The 15,917-nt window shown below is 33.3% G+C and overlaps 1 protein-coding gene across 5 annotated transcripts; it reads left to right on the top strand.

The window, feature by feature from the left end:
- The first annotated feature begins 4 nt into the window (after positions 1-4).
- Positions 5-14,177, top strand: LOC148609015 (sulfotransferase 1C2-like). Of its 5 annotated transcripts, XM_088541426.1 has the most exons (7): positions 48-160; positions 3,421-3,647; positions 5,728-5,933; positions 12,316-12,636; positions 12,943-13,043; positions 13,393-13,555; positions 13,840-14,177. In XM_088541426.1, the coding sequence occupies exons 2-7, from the start codon at positions 3,643-3,645 to the stop codon at positions 13,959-13,961; spliced, it is 918 nt and encodes a 305-aa protein (XP_088397552.1). In that variant the 5' UTR covers positions 48-160; positions 3,421-3,642; the 3' UTR covers positions 13,962-14,177. The 5 variants fall into 5 exon arrangements, with proteins under 5 accessions (XP_088397551.1, XP_088397552.1, XP_088397554.1 ...); XM_088541425.1 differs by lacking the exon at positions 3,421-3,647 and having other exon boundaries at positions 5-160; XM_088541428.1 differs by lacking the exons at positions 48-160; positions 3,421-3,647 and adding an exon at positions 3,707-3,892.
- The last annotated feature ends 1,740 nt before the right edge of the window (positions 14,178-15,917 follow it).

Consider the following 15,917-nt stretch of genomic DNA (forward strand, 5'->3'; position numbering starts at 1 on the left):
GTGTATGATTATAAATAAACATGTATATTTAAAGTAACCAGAAAGTGTGGTGTTCACCGTTTGTGTTATCACCTGTTACAAATATATTCACTTCTTCAGAATGACGTGAAAATAACGAAGATGTATGCTTTCCCAATGTTAAAAGAGATTATATGTACATGTAGGTATATCATATCTATATAAGGTTATACAGGGCTTGTTTTGTTTATGAATTGACAGTTTGTTCCATGATAAATTGTCCCGTTTGTTTTACCAGTGTTGCTTATTTTTGAATGAGCAGACCATTTTTTATTCCTGGTAGCTTTGTGCAATTACTTTCAACCTGTACAAGAATATTTAGGTGAAAATTTCGTACATTATAGACAGTATATATGAAATTCCACAAACACTTAATTAACAGATCACGATTGTATTGGTTGTGAATATAACAAATTAGTTATCCTACCAAACTTCCACCCGTACAGGTGTTAGGTTAAGTTTATATCTAAATATTGCTGAAATTCTTTCAACAGTACAGAAATTTAGTTATGAATCAGATTCCGTTTTTTTGATGCTGAACTGCTCTTTAATAAATTGTTTATGATAATTATTAATAATTAAGGGTAGATCTGTTTTTTTTCCAGAAATTCTAGTTGTAACGGGTTGGCAATAAATGATCGTGATGGTTTTTGTCAACTTATATCATATATTTTGATTAAAATATGCCTTTTTGTATATACAATATAAGTGTTTGTTTAAATCATATATACCCTATACATTGTATCACACTTCTAGACCTATATCTCACATCACACCTCTAGAATTATCTCATACTCTAAATCACACCTCTAGAACTATATCGTATACCCTATATCACACCTATAGAACTATATCTCATACCTTAATCACACCTCTAGAACTATATCTCTTACCCTATATCACACCTCTAGAACTATATTTCATACCCTAATCACACCTCTAGAACTATATCTCTTACCCTATATCACACCTCGAACTATATTTCATACCCTAATCACACCTCTAGAACTATATCTCTTACCCTATATCACACCTCTAGAACTATATTTCTTACCCTAATCACACCTCTAGAACTATATCTCTTACCCTATATCACACAACTAGACCTAAACCACATATCCTTAATCACACAACTAGACCTTAACCACATATCCTAAAACACACCACTAGACCTAAACCACACATCCTAAATCACACAACTAGACCTTAACCACATATCCTAAAACACACCACTAGACCTAAACCACACATCCTAAATAACACCACTAGACCTAAACCACACATCCTAAATCACACAACTAGACCTTAACCACATATCCTAAATAACACCACTAGACCTAAACCACACATCCTAAATCACACAACTAGACCTTAACCACATATCCTAAAACACACCACTAGACCTAAACCACACATCCTAAATAACACCACTAGACCTAAACCACACATCCTAAATCACACAACTAGACCTTAACCACATATCCTAAATCACACCACTAGACCTAAACCACATATCTTATATCACACCACTAGACCTATATTGCATACCCTATGTCATACCACTAGACGTATATCTTATACCCTATGTCATACCACTAGACCTATATCTCATACCCTATATCACACAACTTGACCTATATCGCACACGGTCCATACTTGAATTATAGTTAACCAGGTGGCCCTTGGGTTGGTATAGGTGTCTAGGCTTTATACCGCAGGTAATACAGATTGTGACATGAAATATTCAGTATAGTATTGATGTTAATCTGACATTTACGTTTTTCACAAACTTTTGAACAGCAAACGTTCTTTTGTAAACTTAGAACATAAATATGCTTGTGTAATGTATAAATCCAAGTTAAGACATCTTCGTTGAAGGAACCATATATACCTGCTATCATACGTGGTAATCCAGAGGTATGTTAAATCATTTCTTTCCTTTATCAGCTCAAATTAGGATTCGAATGGGAACGCAGGCACGCACGCGCACGTACACATGCACGCGCACACAAACACACACACTCGTTCGACGGGTAGTGGTACTTCCATGAGTTATACACGCATTAGTGGAGGACTATGGATGTATAATGCTCTAGGGGACCTTGAAGATTCGTATTCAACAACCAGCCCACACCAGTCAATGACTATGTTACTGCCTTTCAAAACAATTTTATCCAGGGACAAAGACCAGACATGGAAAACAGGCATACACAACAAAGAACATAAAGTAACTAAAATAACACATACAAAGTAACAAAAGCAAATGATCAAATATATGAATACACATGTTGCAATTTTTCCTGTGTACTCTTGTATCCTAAATAGAGGAAGTCGCAAATGAAGTTTCAGTATCTAACCGGTTTATAGACCAACCAAACTAACAAAATAAATAACAGACAACTAATAATTACCAAGCAACAGATTGGTGGTCACCCAGTACACAGATATGATTCACCAGACTACAGATAGGTGGACTTAAGGTCACCCAGTACACAGATATGATTCACCAGACTACAGATAGGTGGACTTAAGGTCACCCAGTACACAGATATGATTCACCAGACTACAGATAGGTGGACTTAAGGTCACCCAAACACAGATATGATTCACCAGACTACAGATAGGTGGACTTAAGGTCACCCAGTACACAGATATGATTCACCAGACTACAGATAGGTGGACTTAAGGTCACCCAAACACAGATATGATTCACCAGACTACAGATAGGTGGACTTAAGGTCACCCAGTACACAGATATGATTCACCAGACTACAGATAGGTGGACTTAAGGTCACCCAAACACAGATATGATTCACCAGACTACAGATAGATGGAGTTAAAGTCACCCAGTACACAGATATGATTCACCAGACTACAGATAGGTGGAGTTTAAGTCACCCAGTACACAGATATGATTCACCAGACTACAGATAGGTGGACTTAAGGTCACCCAGTACACAGATATGATTCACCAGACTACAGATAGGTGGACTTAAGGTCACCCAAACACAGATATGATTCACCAGACTACAGATAGGTGGAGGTATGCTCACCCAAACACAGATATGATTAACCAGACTACAGATAGGTGGAGTTTAAGTCACCCAGTACACATATATTATTTCTTAAGTTGTTGTTTTTCCACCTAATATAATTATATTGTGCTGTTGACATTTACCGTTATAGTTTTGTAATCTTAAGAATTCTTATTTTCTAGCCTAGTTAATGCTAGAACATAAGATTTTGAGATTATAAATTTATCATGAAAATATTTAAAAGTAAAATTTGTTGTTTCAGTGTTCCATTATTATTAATAAATATTAAATATATGTTTACACACCAAAATTACAATCAAAACAATTCCTGATTTTCTCACAATAGTGTATAAATATATACTTATAGAGATATAGAGATATGGAATGAAAAGTTATCTGAAGCCTAATTATTATATTTGATTGGTGTTAACAAGAAAAAGCTATCACGGGACTGGTTTTGGACCGTAATAACAAATTTGCTGTAACCGTCCTTCTGAGAGCAGATTTCATCTATACTACTAAAGGAAGAGACCGATTTCTTTGTGCCGTAACTCCTCTGAAACCATACAAGGTCGAATATATTTGTCATATGAGGTACAAATATAGCGTTATGTACTTCCTAAATTTGTATTTTGAAAAAAAAAAATTCTGCGGAATACACGAAATTTTGGGAAAATATCGGAATTCGAAGACCGTCTTTGATCCGTGTGTTATGATACGCTTTCGCGCATGCTCAATCGACGTACACCCGGTGTTACTAAACCGAATAATTCAGTCGTTATATTCCACTCACTATCGATCGCTACATTAACCTCGTGAGTCGGAGAGAATTGATGACGGTAGGGGCTTGAATTATTCGAGTTAATATGTGACACGAGTATTATATGTTCATTAGTTTGCTTAATTAAACGATTTTCACTATTTTTCTGGGGCGCAAAACTGTCCAGACTTCTATGTGTAAACATCTGCGGCCGATACCCGGACCCTCCCCCTTTTTATGTGTTATCTGGCATGACTGATAAACCCCCTAACCATTGTTTTGAGTAATTTAAGAATGTATTATGCCTGGATCATCAATCACAAGCAAACAGGAAAACACATTTCAACAAATTTAGAATGTGTCGAAGTAAACCTTCCCCTTTTTATGTGTAAAAACACCTGCACCTCAAGTCCGGGGGTAAAGCTTCCCCCTTTTATGCGTTAAAACATATGCAGCCTCCCCCTTTTCATGTGTAAACTCCCTACCCATTGTTTTGAGAAAGTAATGAATCATTTAATATTTACGAAAAGACAACCCCTAGGTCCGTCAAATTAGTACTGTGTCCACACTAGGCTCAATCAGTCATGATTTTGCGGGCATCCTCTAGTATATATAAATATCTCATAATTGAGAAACAAAATTATTAATATGTTGTGGAGGTGCAAGAATGAAATTCTGTCATCGTACAGTTTTGACTCCTCGACTCTATTACTATTTGTCAACAATCCTAATCTAGAAAATATTTTTGGCCATTAATAAAACAATCTTCCATACCAATCGGAACTCCTCAGTCTTTCTAGATAATCTACACCGAAGAAAAACCTCGGAGGCACTAGTCGGAAGAATCTGTCCGAATTCTGACCGATCCAATTCTAAAATTATAGTTATACTGGTTGAAAATTTTACCATTACTTTTTTCCAAGCTCCTCGCTTCGCACCAAAATTCTTGACTGAGTATGTTCTTTATTTCTTGTGATATCTAACCAATTTTTAGCGCCACTTGGTGGATAGAACTTTCTGCGTCGGAGGTTATTTATTAGTGTAGCCGAAATGGCCGAGTAGTTCCGATTGTCTTCCACGCCAATCGCCTCCGCAGACCTAGTAACTGCTTTCTGATTAACTACGTACGTATCGCCCCGCTAGGCGATCTCTGCTACCGAGGATGTGAAAATAAAAAGGCATAAACGCTCGATCCTTTTTACGAATCTGCTTAAAGTATATATATATATATATCAAATTAACCTGTGCAAGCTGGAGATTTATATATATATATATACAGTAAACTTGTTATCGATTGTCCTATTTATTAAACTTTTTTTACCATATTTATCACATGTACGAGTGCACATTGTAGCTAGAGTAAACGTATGCGTGAAGTTTATGATAAATATTAAGGTAAGAATCCACTTGTTATTGTTTCTTGTGATGAAAAAAAGTCATACTTACTTGACAGTGTAGTCCTTTTACGCAATATTTTCATTCCGTATTATTCAAATAATAGCATCATAAAACTAAATTAAATCAACTTTATGCTCAGGGGAAACAGAACTCCGTAATGAGTTCCAAGACATCGTCTTGTACTTGTATTCTGGCTTTACGACTTGGCTAAACTTATTTTGAACAGAACATCACGTACATGTATGAGTTTTCTAGCAATTGCTTTACAGCATTTTGTGAGTGTTATGTTAATGAGAAAACAAAATCAAAGATGATTAAATATCTGCTCTTGTTCATTCAACGCTCTCTAATCAGTACTTCAAGTTAGCCAGGTCATGATTTGTAACACAGTTGTTTTGGGATGAAAAATTTGTTTACCACTATCTTAAGACATAATCTTACAAAATTTCACCTATCGACAGCGAAATTATTGATATCATCTTCAGTTATTTCATGTTATATGATTATTATTTGTAGTCCATTTGTTGCACGCCAGAAAATGGAGGGAGAAAGAACACAAAAGAATGTTTTATTGAAGCGGTTACCTTTACCCGAGGTAGATGGTGTTCGTTTTCCAACATTACCCCCTTTAAGGGAAAAAGGCATCAACAAATATTTAGAAGATATCAAAACATTCGAACTGCGAGACTCTGACATCATGATATGTACATATCCGAAGTCAGGTAAGTTCACCAGGATCACATAAACAACGCATATTGTATACATGTATTCTTATACATGTATATATGTATATTTGTATAAGTTAATTATGTAATGACGCATATTGCCTGACTAAAGAAGCATTAGAAATTAAGAAACTTATATACGTAAGAAAGTAAATAAATACTTAAAACTGCAGGTATAGAGCATCCTCCCAAGCCAGGGTTTTGAGTCCACAATCGCTCCCCTGACATCATTCATTCATATTTAGCGGGTATCATCCAGCGCCATCTAGTAAGACCGAGATCAAGTACGTTGGATATTCGATGTTCAATATTCGACATTCAAACTTTTCAATATCAAACTGAATATCAAACGGTAAAATTTTACCGTTTGATATTCGTTTGATATTCATTTCTGGCTATTTTTAAAAATGTAAACTCTAAATGAATATCAAATGAATATCAAACGGTTATCTTTTTCTGTTCGATATTCGTTTGACATTCGTTTCCGGTTTATATATTGAATATAGAATGGATTTGAATATCAAAATGAATATCAAACATGATTTGTGTTCTGTTCGATATTCATTTTACATTCGTTTCTGGGTTAAATATTGAATATAAAATGGATTTGAATATCAAACTGATATCAAACAGGTGTTTGGTCTGTACGATATTCGTTTGACATTCGTTTCCTGTTTATGTATTGAATAAAGAACGGAAATGAATATCAAACTGAATACCGAACAGGTGTTTGTTCTGTTCGATATTCATTTTACATTCGTTTCCGGTTTATTAGGTTTATATATTGAATATAGAACGGAAATGAATATCAAACTGAATGCCAAACATGTGTTTGTCCTGTTCGATATTCATTTTACATTCGTTTCCGGTTTATATGGTTTATATATTGAATATAGAACGGATATGAATATCAAACTGAATATTAAACAGGTGTTTGTTCTGTTCGATATTCGTTTGACATTCGTTTCCGGTTTATATATTGAATATAGAACGGATTTGAATATAAAACTGAATATCAAACAGGATTTTTTTCTGTTCGATATTCATTTTACATTCGTTTCCGGTTTATATATTGGATATAGAAAGGATTTGAATATCAAACTGAATATCAAACAGGTGTTTGGTCTGTTCGATATTTGTTTGACATTCGTTTCTTGTTTATATATTGAATATAGAACGGATTTGAATATAAAACTGAATATCAAACAGGATTTTTTTCTGTTCGATGTTCGTTTGACATTCGTTTCCGGTTTTATATATTAAATATAAAAACTGAATAAAACTTCACCAATATGGAAACATGTAAAAAGTAGATTTCTATATGAGTGCCAGAAAAATTCACCATCATTTATTTTTAATTTTTAGCACCTATGCTTTGGAGAACCTGTGGATATAAAAAGTGACCACTGCCAAATGTCTAAGATTTTGACCGTCTTTAATAGAACCAAATCACAACTTTCACATAAAATTACAACATGAAAAAAAATCCCTTGTAAATTTGATCCTTGTCCTACATTTCTGCAGCAAATACTAACTAATAAAAAAGGTGAAGGGCAGAAAAGAAAAATCAGGAAGAAACACACTAAAAAAAGGAACTTTATTCATATACAACGAAAAGTCAATGAGGAATTAATTGTGATCTTGTACTCATAATATCGCTTTTTTGAAACTCAAATGAATGCTTCATCTGTGGAAAGCTTAATCAATTTCTAGTCTAATTGCAAAGTTTTACAGAAATTTGTTGAAAAATAAATGATTTACGTCAAGTTTTATATAAGTTTATATATGTTATATGGTGTTTGTCGCGACTTCAACGTTTTGCAGATTGCCTGAAGAAGTGTCCTCTAAATAGCCCCAATTCAAATATATGATAGATTTTCTCAATTTTCTTTTTCTTTATTTCCATTGCAGTGCATGTTTCTGACGTAGAAAACACCAGATAGTCAGGTTTCCATCTGATTAAAGTCAGAAATATGTGTTTTAATACATGCCACTGCAGTATTAGAGCATTTTCACCTTGTGCAGGGTTACTTATATAAAAACTCATTTTTAGAAGCTAAAAAAGAATGATTCAACCCAAATTTACTTCCAAAGTGCTCTAGATACATTAAATTTACTTTAAAAACAATCAGAGGTAGTCTTTTAGAGTAAACTATCAGATGAGGTAATTAAAATCAGGCCAGGACCAGGGTTGTAAGACTGAGTTTTGGTAAATATGCCGTTTACACTAATATTTCACCACTACAGCCACAAAATAATGAAAAAAATATTTTAAAATGCACGTTTTGATGCTTATGTGGTACATATGAACTCAATTGGATGTTTCTTGATCGTATCAGGTCAGGTCGTTTTTGCTTTGAGGCTATTTAGTGTATGACTGGCTCGAAAATAACTGTTTTTCATCAACTCTGCAGGGCTTTAAGTGGCACATTTATTCAAAATATATGTAAAAGAATGGGAAATCATGTTTTTTTTTTACATTTTAAAGACCTTTCTCTCTCATTGTTCAGAATTTCATACCAATGCAGTGAAAGGGAATATTCCCAAGAGGTTGAGACAGTTGACATACACCGTAATTTTGCCAAATGACCTTTGTCGCAGGTTAAAAACAGATGAATGGTGTTTATTTTCTGTTATTATGACACTGTGTGTGCAAAATTCTCAAAATGAGCACATTAATTAGCACATTTGCCCAATTTTACCGTGATACCATAAGCAAAATTTTATGAGTTTTACATTGAAAATCCCATAGAAACCCATTTTTGCACTAAAATGAAAAAAAGGATGAGAAAAGAAATAAGTTTTTTGCCACATTTCTCGTTCATTTTATGAACTCTGAGAAAAAAAACCCCAAAACATAAAAATAGTATGTTTTACAAAAATGTGACCTCTCTTATAGGTACAAGAACACAATTAATTTTGTAGTGCATTCTAGCAGACCCATTTTGACATATAAAAAAATTTCAACCCCTTCAAACTCAATAAAACTTCACCAATATGGAAACATGTTTAAAAACACATATCTATAAGAGTGCCAGAAAGATTCACCATCATTTTTTTTTTATTTTTAGCACCTATGCTTTGGAGACCTTGTGGACATAAAATGTGACCACTGCCAAATGTCCTTAATTTTGACCTTCTTCCATAGGACCAAATCACAACTTTCACATAAAATTGCAGAATGAAAAAAGAATCCCAGGTAAATTTGATATTTTCCTACATTTCTACAGCAATAATAAGCAATAAAGTTTAGGACAGAAAAGAATAAAAAATCAGGAAGAAACACACTAAAAATGAACTTTATTCATATACAACGAAAAGTCAAGGGGAATTAATTGTTATCTCAAACCATCAGATGGCTGATTTTCAAAACACTTTATTTCGCATGAAATTTTGGAACTAGAATGAATCGAAAAGGGTCTTATTATTTTTACCTTTTTCTACCTATTCTGTACGTGCTTTCATGCTGTGGTAGTGTCAGAGTGCCTGATATTTTATTAAACGTAGTATTTGGCTGTTAGTTTTGGAAAGTCATCCTTGATTTATACTAAAACTCAGTAGTATTTGTTACCATGGCTACTGGATTTTATAACAATAATCACTAAATTACATATAAATGATTTGAACCACAACACACCAAAGATTTTTAAAAATATGCACTCTTTATATGACAAAACACTAGAAATTTCTTTGCGGACTGCCCCCAAAACAGCTTTATTTCAACAAAATTAAACCAAATTTGAGAAAAAAATGATCTAAATGTATTTCACTACCTTATTGCAAGTTTCAGGAACCCTACAAAATAGGATTTTAATTATAGAAACCACAATTACAATCTTTTGTGTAGGTTAAGGTGCACAGAGTAAGAAAAAGTAGTTTGTGTTAAGAAATTCAATTGTTTAGTGCAAATTAATTCTTAGAAACCAAATTTTCTGAAGTTTCATCATTTCAAATGTGACGTCATAGAAGATTTTCTTGGATCTTCTTGCGATATGTGCTATTCTAACCTCTTTTAAGTGGAAAAAAAGTTAGTTCTTTAGCTTATAATAAGTAAAGTGGATAACCAAACCAAACCTTTTCTGCGCAATTAAGTATTGCAATGCAGATAAGAAAGTCAAAACCAGCCTTTTAGTACTTAGTCCTAAGTTTTGGTACAACTCTATGTTTTCTATACTTTCATCCTCATATATTATTTTTGGGGTATGATAACCAATGATGAGATAAGAAACATCAAATAAATACTATTTTCAGTGCCCACAGTGTGAAAACAATCTGTGTCTTAAAGTGTTTGCTCATTTTTGCATGTTTACAGCCTTTTTCATTATATGAATGCATGTAGCAGAACACAAGACAGAATTATCCCAAATCTGGGGGAGGAGACCAAGTATTAGATTTGCTATAGAATCAATATATATGTTAAATTTTAATGAATCTGGTATTTTTTAATTCCATACAAATAGAGCTTTCCAAAAATCCCAAGACGTACACCACGTAAAAAATCCCCTTCTCCTTAAAGCAAGTTTTCAGGAACCCTACATCTGAAAAAATGGAATTTTCACCATAGAAACCACAATTTCTTGTGTAGGTTAAGGTGCACAGAGTATGAAAATGAAGTTTATGCTAAGAAATTTAATTGTTTTGTGCAAATAAGTCCTTCGCAAACACATTTTCTGAAGTTTCATCATTTCAAATGCGACGTCAAAGAAGTTATTGTTGTATTAATGAATGTCAAACGAATATCGAACAGAAAAAAATCCTGTTTGATATTCAGTTTGATATTCAGATTCGTTCTATATTCAATATATAAACCCGAAACGAATGTCAAACGAATATCGAACGGAAAAAAAATCCTGTTTGATATTCATTTTGATATTCAAATCCATTCTGTATTCAATATATAAACTGGAAACGAATATCAAACGAATATCGAACAGAAAAAGATAACCATTTGATATTCATTTGATATCATTTTAGAGTTTACATTCTTAAAAGTAGCCAAAAATGAATATCAAACGAATGATATTCAGTTTGATATTGATATTTGATATCGAACATCGAATATCCAACGTACTTGATCTCGGTTCTAGTGAGTTACTTAAATTTAACCTGGATCCAAAATCCAATCAAATCACTCGTAATAGAAACTCTTCGATATAACTTACAAAGTGGCTACACATAATGTCATTTTATTCAGTAAAGACTCTAAACAGAATCTACAGTTATCATTTTTGCTCATACTACATCATTTGTGACATCATACAACTTTCAGTTACTATATCGGATCGTTCATTACCTCGTATAATTGTTTACATTTCCACAGACATTTTATGTCTAGTCGATTTTCATTGGTGCTCCTCACCCGGAGAAGCAACCAATCGCAATTGGCTGGACGATACCCGCTATATATGATTGAGTGATGTCAGGGGTTTGAGGGAGCGAGGGTGGACTCAAAACCCTGACTTGGGAGGATAGGTATAGAGTAGTAAACAATTACTGAACTATTCAAACCAAGTTAGTTGTCAAAAGGAATAGTCGAAATGAAAGGTGGGTTAAAGCATGTTTTATAGTGCGCTATACAAAACTAATTTGTAGACATAATGGAAATCCATCATCTATAATATGTTATAGAAAAAAAAAATAAAATCCATAAAATATGAATATCGATATATAAAACTGTTAAAGGCAGCATATGAGACGTATTTTCTTAATGCATTGGTTCAAAAGCCTGTCTCCAAGGCAGTGGTGGTGTATTTAAAAGAAGGCATAGTATTCGCTACTAGTTGTAACATACCATGACAACTGAGAAATATAAATTCCATATGCAGGGAAAGCTGGTATATTACTTCATCAGAAAGGGAAAGTTATAATACCTAAATGGTATCGTTTGTCACATACTTTTGTAGTGAGATGCATACGAGATGAAGTTCTGAAAAGACGCAATGAATGCTCTCTTTAATTTCTGGTTGTTGCGGATAAATAAACAGAAGGCATTCTCCAAATTAAGGAGTATTCATCAATATATCGACGAATATATTATCTAACCTCTGTAACCCTTTTTGTCAAATCAGCTTACAACAACTGATTAGTTCTATCCATATGTCCTTCTCTTGTGTTCGTTATTATATAAAACAAAGAAGATCGTTTAATATACTTCACTTTATAAAAAGAAGCTGTTAACTTATCCTATTATTGACACGTTATATTTTGTTAATCAGATGAATTCACGGACATCTTTCTAAAAATCAGTACAATTAAATTGTTGAGGACATGAAATATGAATGGTCATATATTGTTGTTAATGAAACATGGTACAATACAAAGTTTAACTGAATCCAATTAAACATGATAGACACAAGTATATGCAAAATGTCTTTTTTAGGTACACATTGGATAAATGAGGTACTCTGCATGCTACTGAGAGACACGACAGAATTAACAACGTCTGAGAAGGCAGACACTATGTTAGAACTTGTTGAAGATTTGTCCATATTACATTCCGTTCCTTCCCCAAGAATTCTTAATTGTCATTTTCAGTCAAAATATTTGCCGCACAATTTCACGAAATGCAAGGTAGTTCATGTAAAGCGGAATCCCAAAGATGTTTGTGTATCGCTGTTCCACCATTTACAAAAGGTCAAAAACGTTTTCGACTTCGATGGAACGTGGAATGATTATTTTGAGTTATGGATATCCGGAAGAGGCAAGTTGCATTGCTAAAGTGTGGGTATATTTTCGTGCCTTTCAATGACCTAGTAGGTTTAACGGTTTATACAAGCACAAGTGATTATAAAGGTACCTAAAAAAATGGATTTTGATTTTTTGAAAATATCAAATTACATACAATTCTTGATTTCTCTACGAAGCTTTTATATTTTTCACAATACACCTGTATTTCAGACAAATAGAGTGACATAACTCGTGAAAAGTGTGTATGTTTAGTCTGTTCGGATTTATTTGGTAAAATATACACGCCAAACGATAACTTATTTCGTGCGTTTATTTTCAGTACCTTTTGGGTCATGGTATGATTACGAACTTGACATGGGAAGAACAGAACAGAAAAGTGCTGGAAATATGTTTACCTGTAATTACGAAAATCTAAAGATTGTATGTAACTTTTATCCCATAGTATATCTTATTCTTTTTCCTATTGACAGTTCAAACTTATAGGAGCTTATAATCTGATTCAAAGAAAAAAGATAGTAACTCACTCCACGCAGTGAATGTGAGATATTAATATATGAAAGGAATCATTGACGTTTACACCTGCTTACAAATACCAAAAAAAAAAAAAAATAAATACAATAGGGTATAATTTTAAGTTTCTTAAAAAATTAATTTTCAAGCATTAGATAAAAAAAGGAAAAAAACTGAAAAGAAAAATAAACTCAGTCGTGAAAATGATTTGAAATAGCGGACATGTCCATTTTATATAAGCCTCCTTTTTGAATTGTAGAATCCAAATGTAGAAATCAGAAGATTAGCCGATTTCTTGTCTCTGGAGATTTCAGATGAGCGAATTTCTGATATTGCCGTAGCTACATCTTTCGAAAATATGCAGAAAAATAAAATTGATGCTACGAAATTTATCGACGGAAAAGGATTTATATATAGGAAAGGTATTACTACGATATCAATTCTTTTATACATGTAACTTGGGGTCGTATATTCGTTTCTTGTCTCATCTGGGGAGAGCAAAGAATGACCATCATAAGGTATACATCAATTACAACACTAACTTTGAAACAGGAAGGAAGACAGGATTTTTAGACAAACCAACTTCCTATATTTAATTTTGAGTTATTCATAAATTAAAATTAATCATTAAAAGATTTTTGAATTAAAAAAAGACAAACAAATACCCTTTGCGTTTTTAATGTAATGATTCTACATTTTATTTAAGGACAAATTGGAGATTGGAAAAACTACTTTACAGTTGCTCAAAATGAACAATTTGACTCTCAATATTCTCAGAAAATGCCGAACAATTACTACAACTTCGTCTATGACTATACAGGAGAATAAATTGGTCATTGATTATATTTGTCCTATGTGGATGGAAGAAAAACTATGCAAATGACCTCTGCAAATAAAGGTATAGAAGAAAGGCTTTTTTCCCTAAAATATATTTCTCAAAAAGTAGTGAAATATTTTGTGTTTCTTCGTCTTTTATTTAGAATTTAAGGGTAAAACTGTTTCAAAGCTTTTTGACTGCACTTACAATAAAACCAATTAAAACAAGTTGCGTTGTGACATTCGAACTCGGTGGAAAGTATTTCACACATATTGTTCTTTGTATGTGCATGACGAAAGGACACAACAATTTTTTATGTGGTCTTATTAGAATAAAAAATCTCAGGCAAACATTTCTAGAAAGCCGATCGATTTTAATGACTTGGTGTATCATGGAAAGTGACCATTCCTTAACAAATTGATTATACTTGAATTATTAACGTCCTTCTTCACTTGGTGTGTACAAACCAGTTCATCATGTTAATCAATATTTACGTTACAGTAGCCTATTTATATGTATTAGTGTTTAACCCCCTGCCCGGTGGTAAAAATATTAAGCCTCCGATAAAAAATGTAAAACAACTATTGATGAAAATGTTTTGTTTCTATACAAGTAGCCTGGATATTCTTTTATTAAATATCGAAAAAAAAAATGCTATGATTGTAAATGTTTTTGTTTAACCTGTTCCGGTGCAAAGGTGAAATTCTTGGTCATGCATTTAATATTTAATTAATCATCAGAATTTAGTGTTGGATGTCTCCTACATAGCAGACCATTAATCAATTCTGCTTATTTTCTTGTAGATTGAAAATCAATATTAAAATATGAATCTAATTTTGAAAGCACACACTGATTTTTTTAGGGTGTACAGTGAGCCACAATGGCACACTTATAAAAATAATAATACTCCATATATGGAATGTTCAGCTAATTTGAATATGTTAAACTAACACCTCTTGAATTGACCTTCATGACGTATGATCCACACATGCAGGCCCCTGCTTTTCGTTACAAAAAAATCAAAATTTGTGATTAAACCGGGTAAAGGTTGCACCAGAAATAGTTTATACCACAAAAATGTATTCCTCCATTTCTAGAAGATCTGGGATTTCGTGCATGAGTGTTGGGAAATTCTGTTCTTAAATGAATACATCTCATCGGTAGAAGTGAAAGAATAATCAAGGGAACCAAGATAAGCAGAAATAAAAAAATGATAATCAAAAGCTGAATACCAGAGAAGGATAATAGACACACACAACAAAGAACATTAAATAATCAAAATAATACGTACATAGAAACAAAGAGTAAATGAGCACCTCGGACTCCACCAAACACTGGGAACATGGACCAATTGCACCGGTATGGTAAGTATCCTTTGCTTTCTAGAAACACCTGCCGAGTTGCTCATAAAATGTCAATTTCGGGATAGACGAAAAAGAAAATAAAACTGATATGTTCTCATGGTCAAGATGAATACACCATATCGATCCGCGAACTCATGATTGCGATCATGAAACTTCTGTAGTGTTGAGTTCAATCTTGAGGCAACATAACACTTTTCTAGAAGCCTAATTGCAAGAGGTCGAGCACGGTACAAAAAGTCCGCGTCGTTACGGAAAACTCTGGTATAACGTGTGAGTTGTAATATGAAAACTCCATACGCAGGTGCTGAAGAGATAATGCCATTGATGAAAGGAAAGTTTAGAATTCGAAATGAGACGATGAATTTCCCTCACGAAAGGAGAGATTCTACAAGACGAGTAAGTACCCTTCCCCCCAAAAAAACCTGCATTTATGGGCAATCGTCATTTAGTCAGCGCGTAATGATCTTCAAAAAACATTGCCATTGTTTTGATTGGATTATACATAAAAAAAACGAGAGCGCGTATCTTCGCCCTTCATGGTTCATCTGAACTCGCAAACGCCAGTTTTCTTGGTATTTAGTACTTGCCTCAGCGAGTCAAGTA

The sequence above is a fragment of the Perna viridis genome, chromosome 8 (assembly GCF_037379345.1).
Source record: "Perna viridis isolate PV_CMFRI_1.1 ecotype Kerala chromosome 8, ASM3737934v1, whole genome shotgun sequence".
Lineage (NCBI taxonomy): Eukaryota > Metazoa > Mollusca > Bivalvia > Mytilida > Mytilidae > Perna > Perna viridis.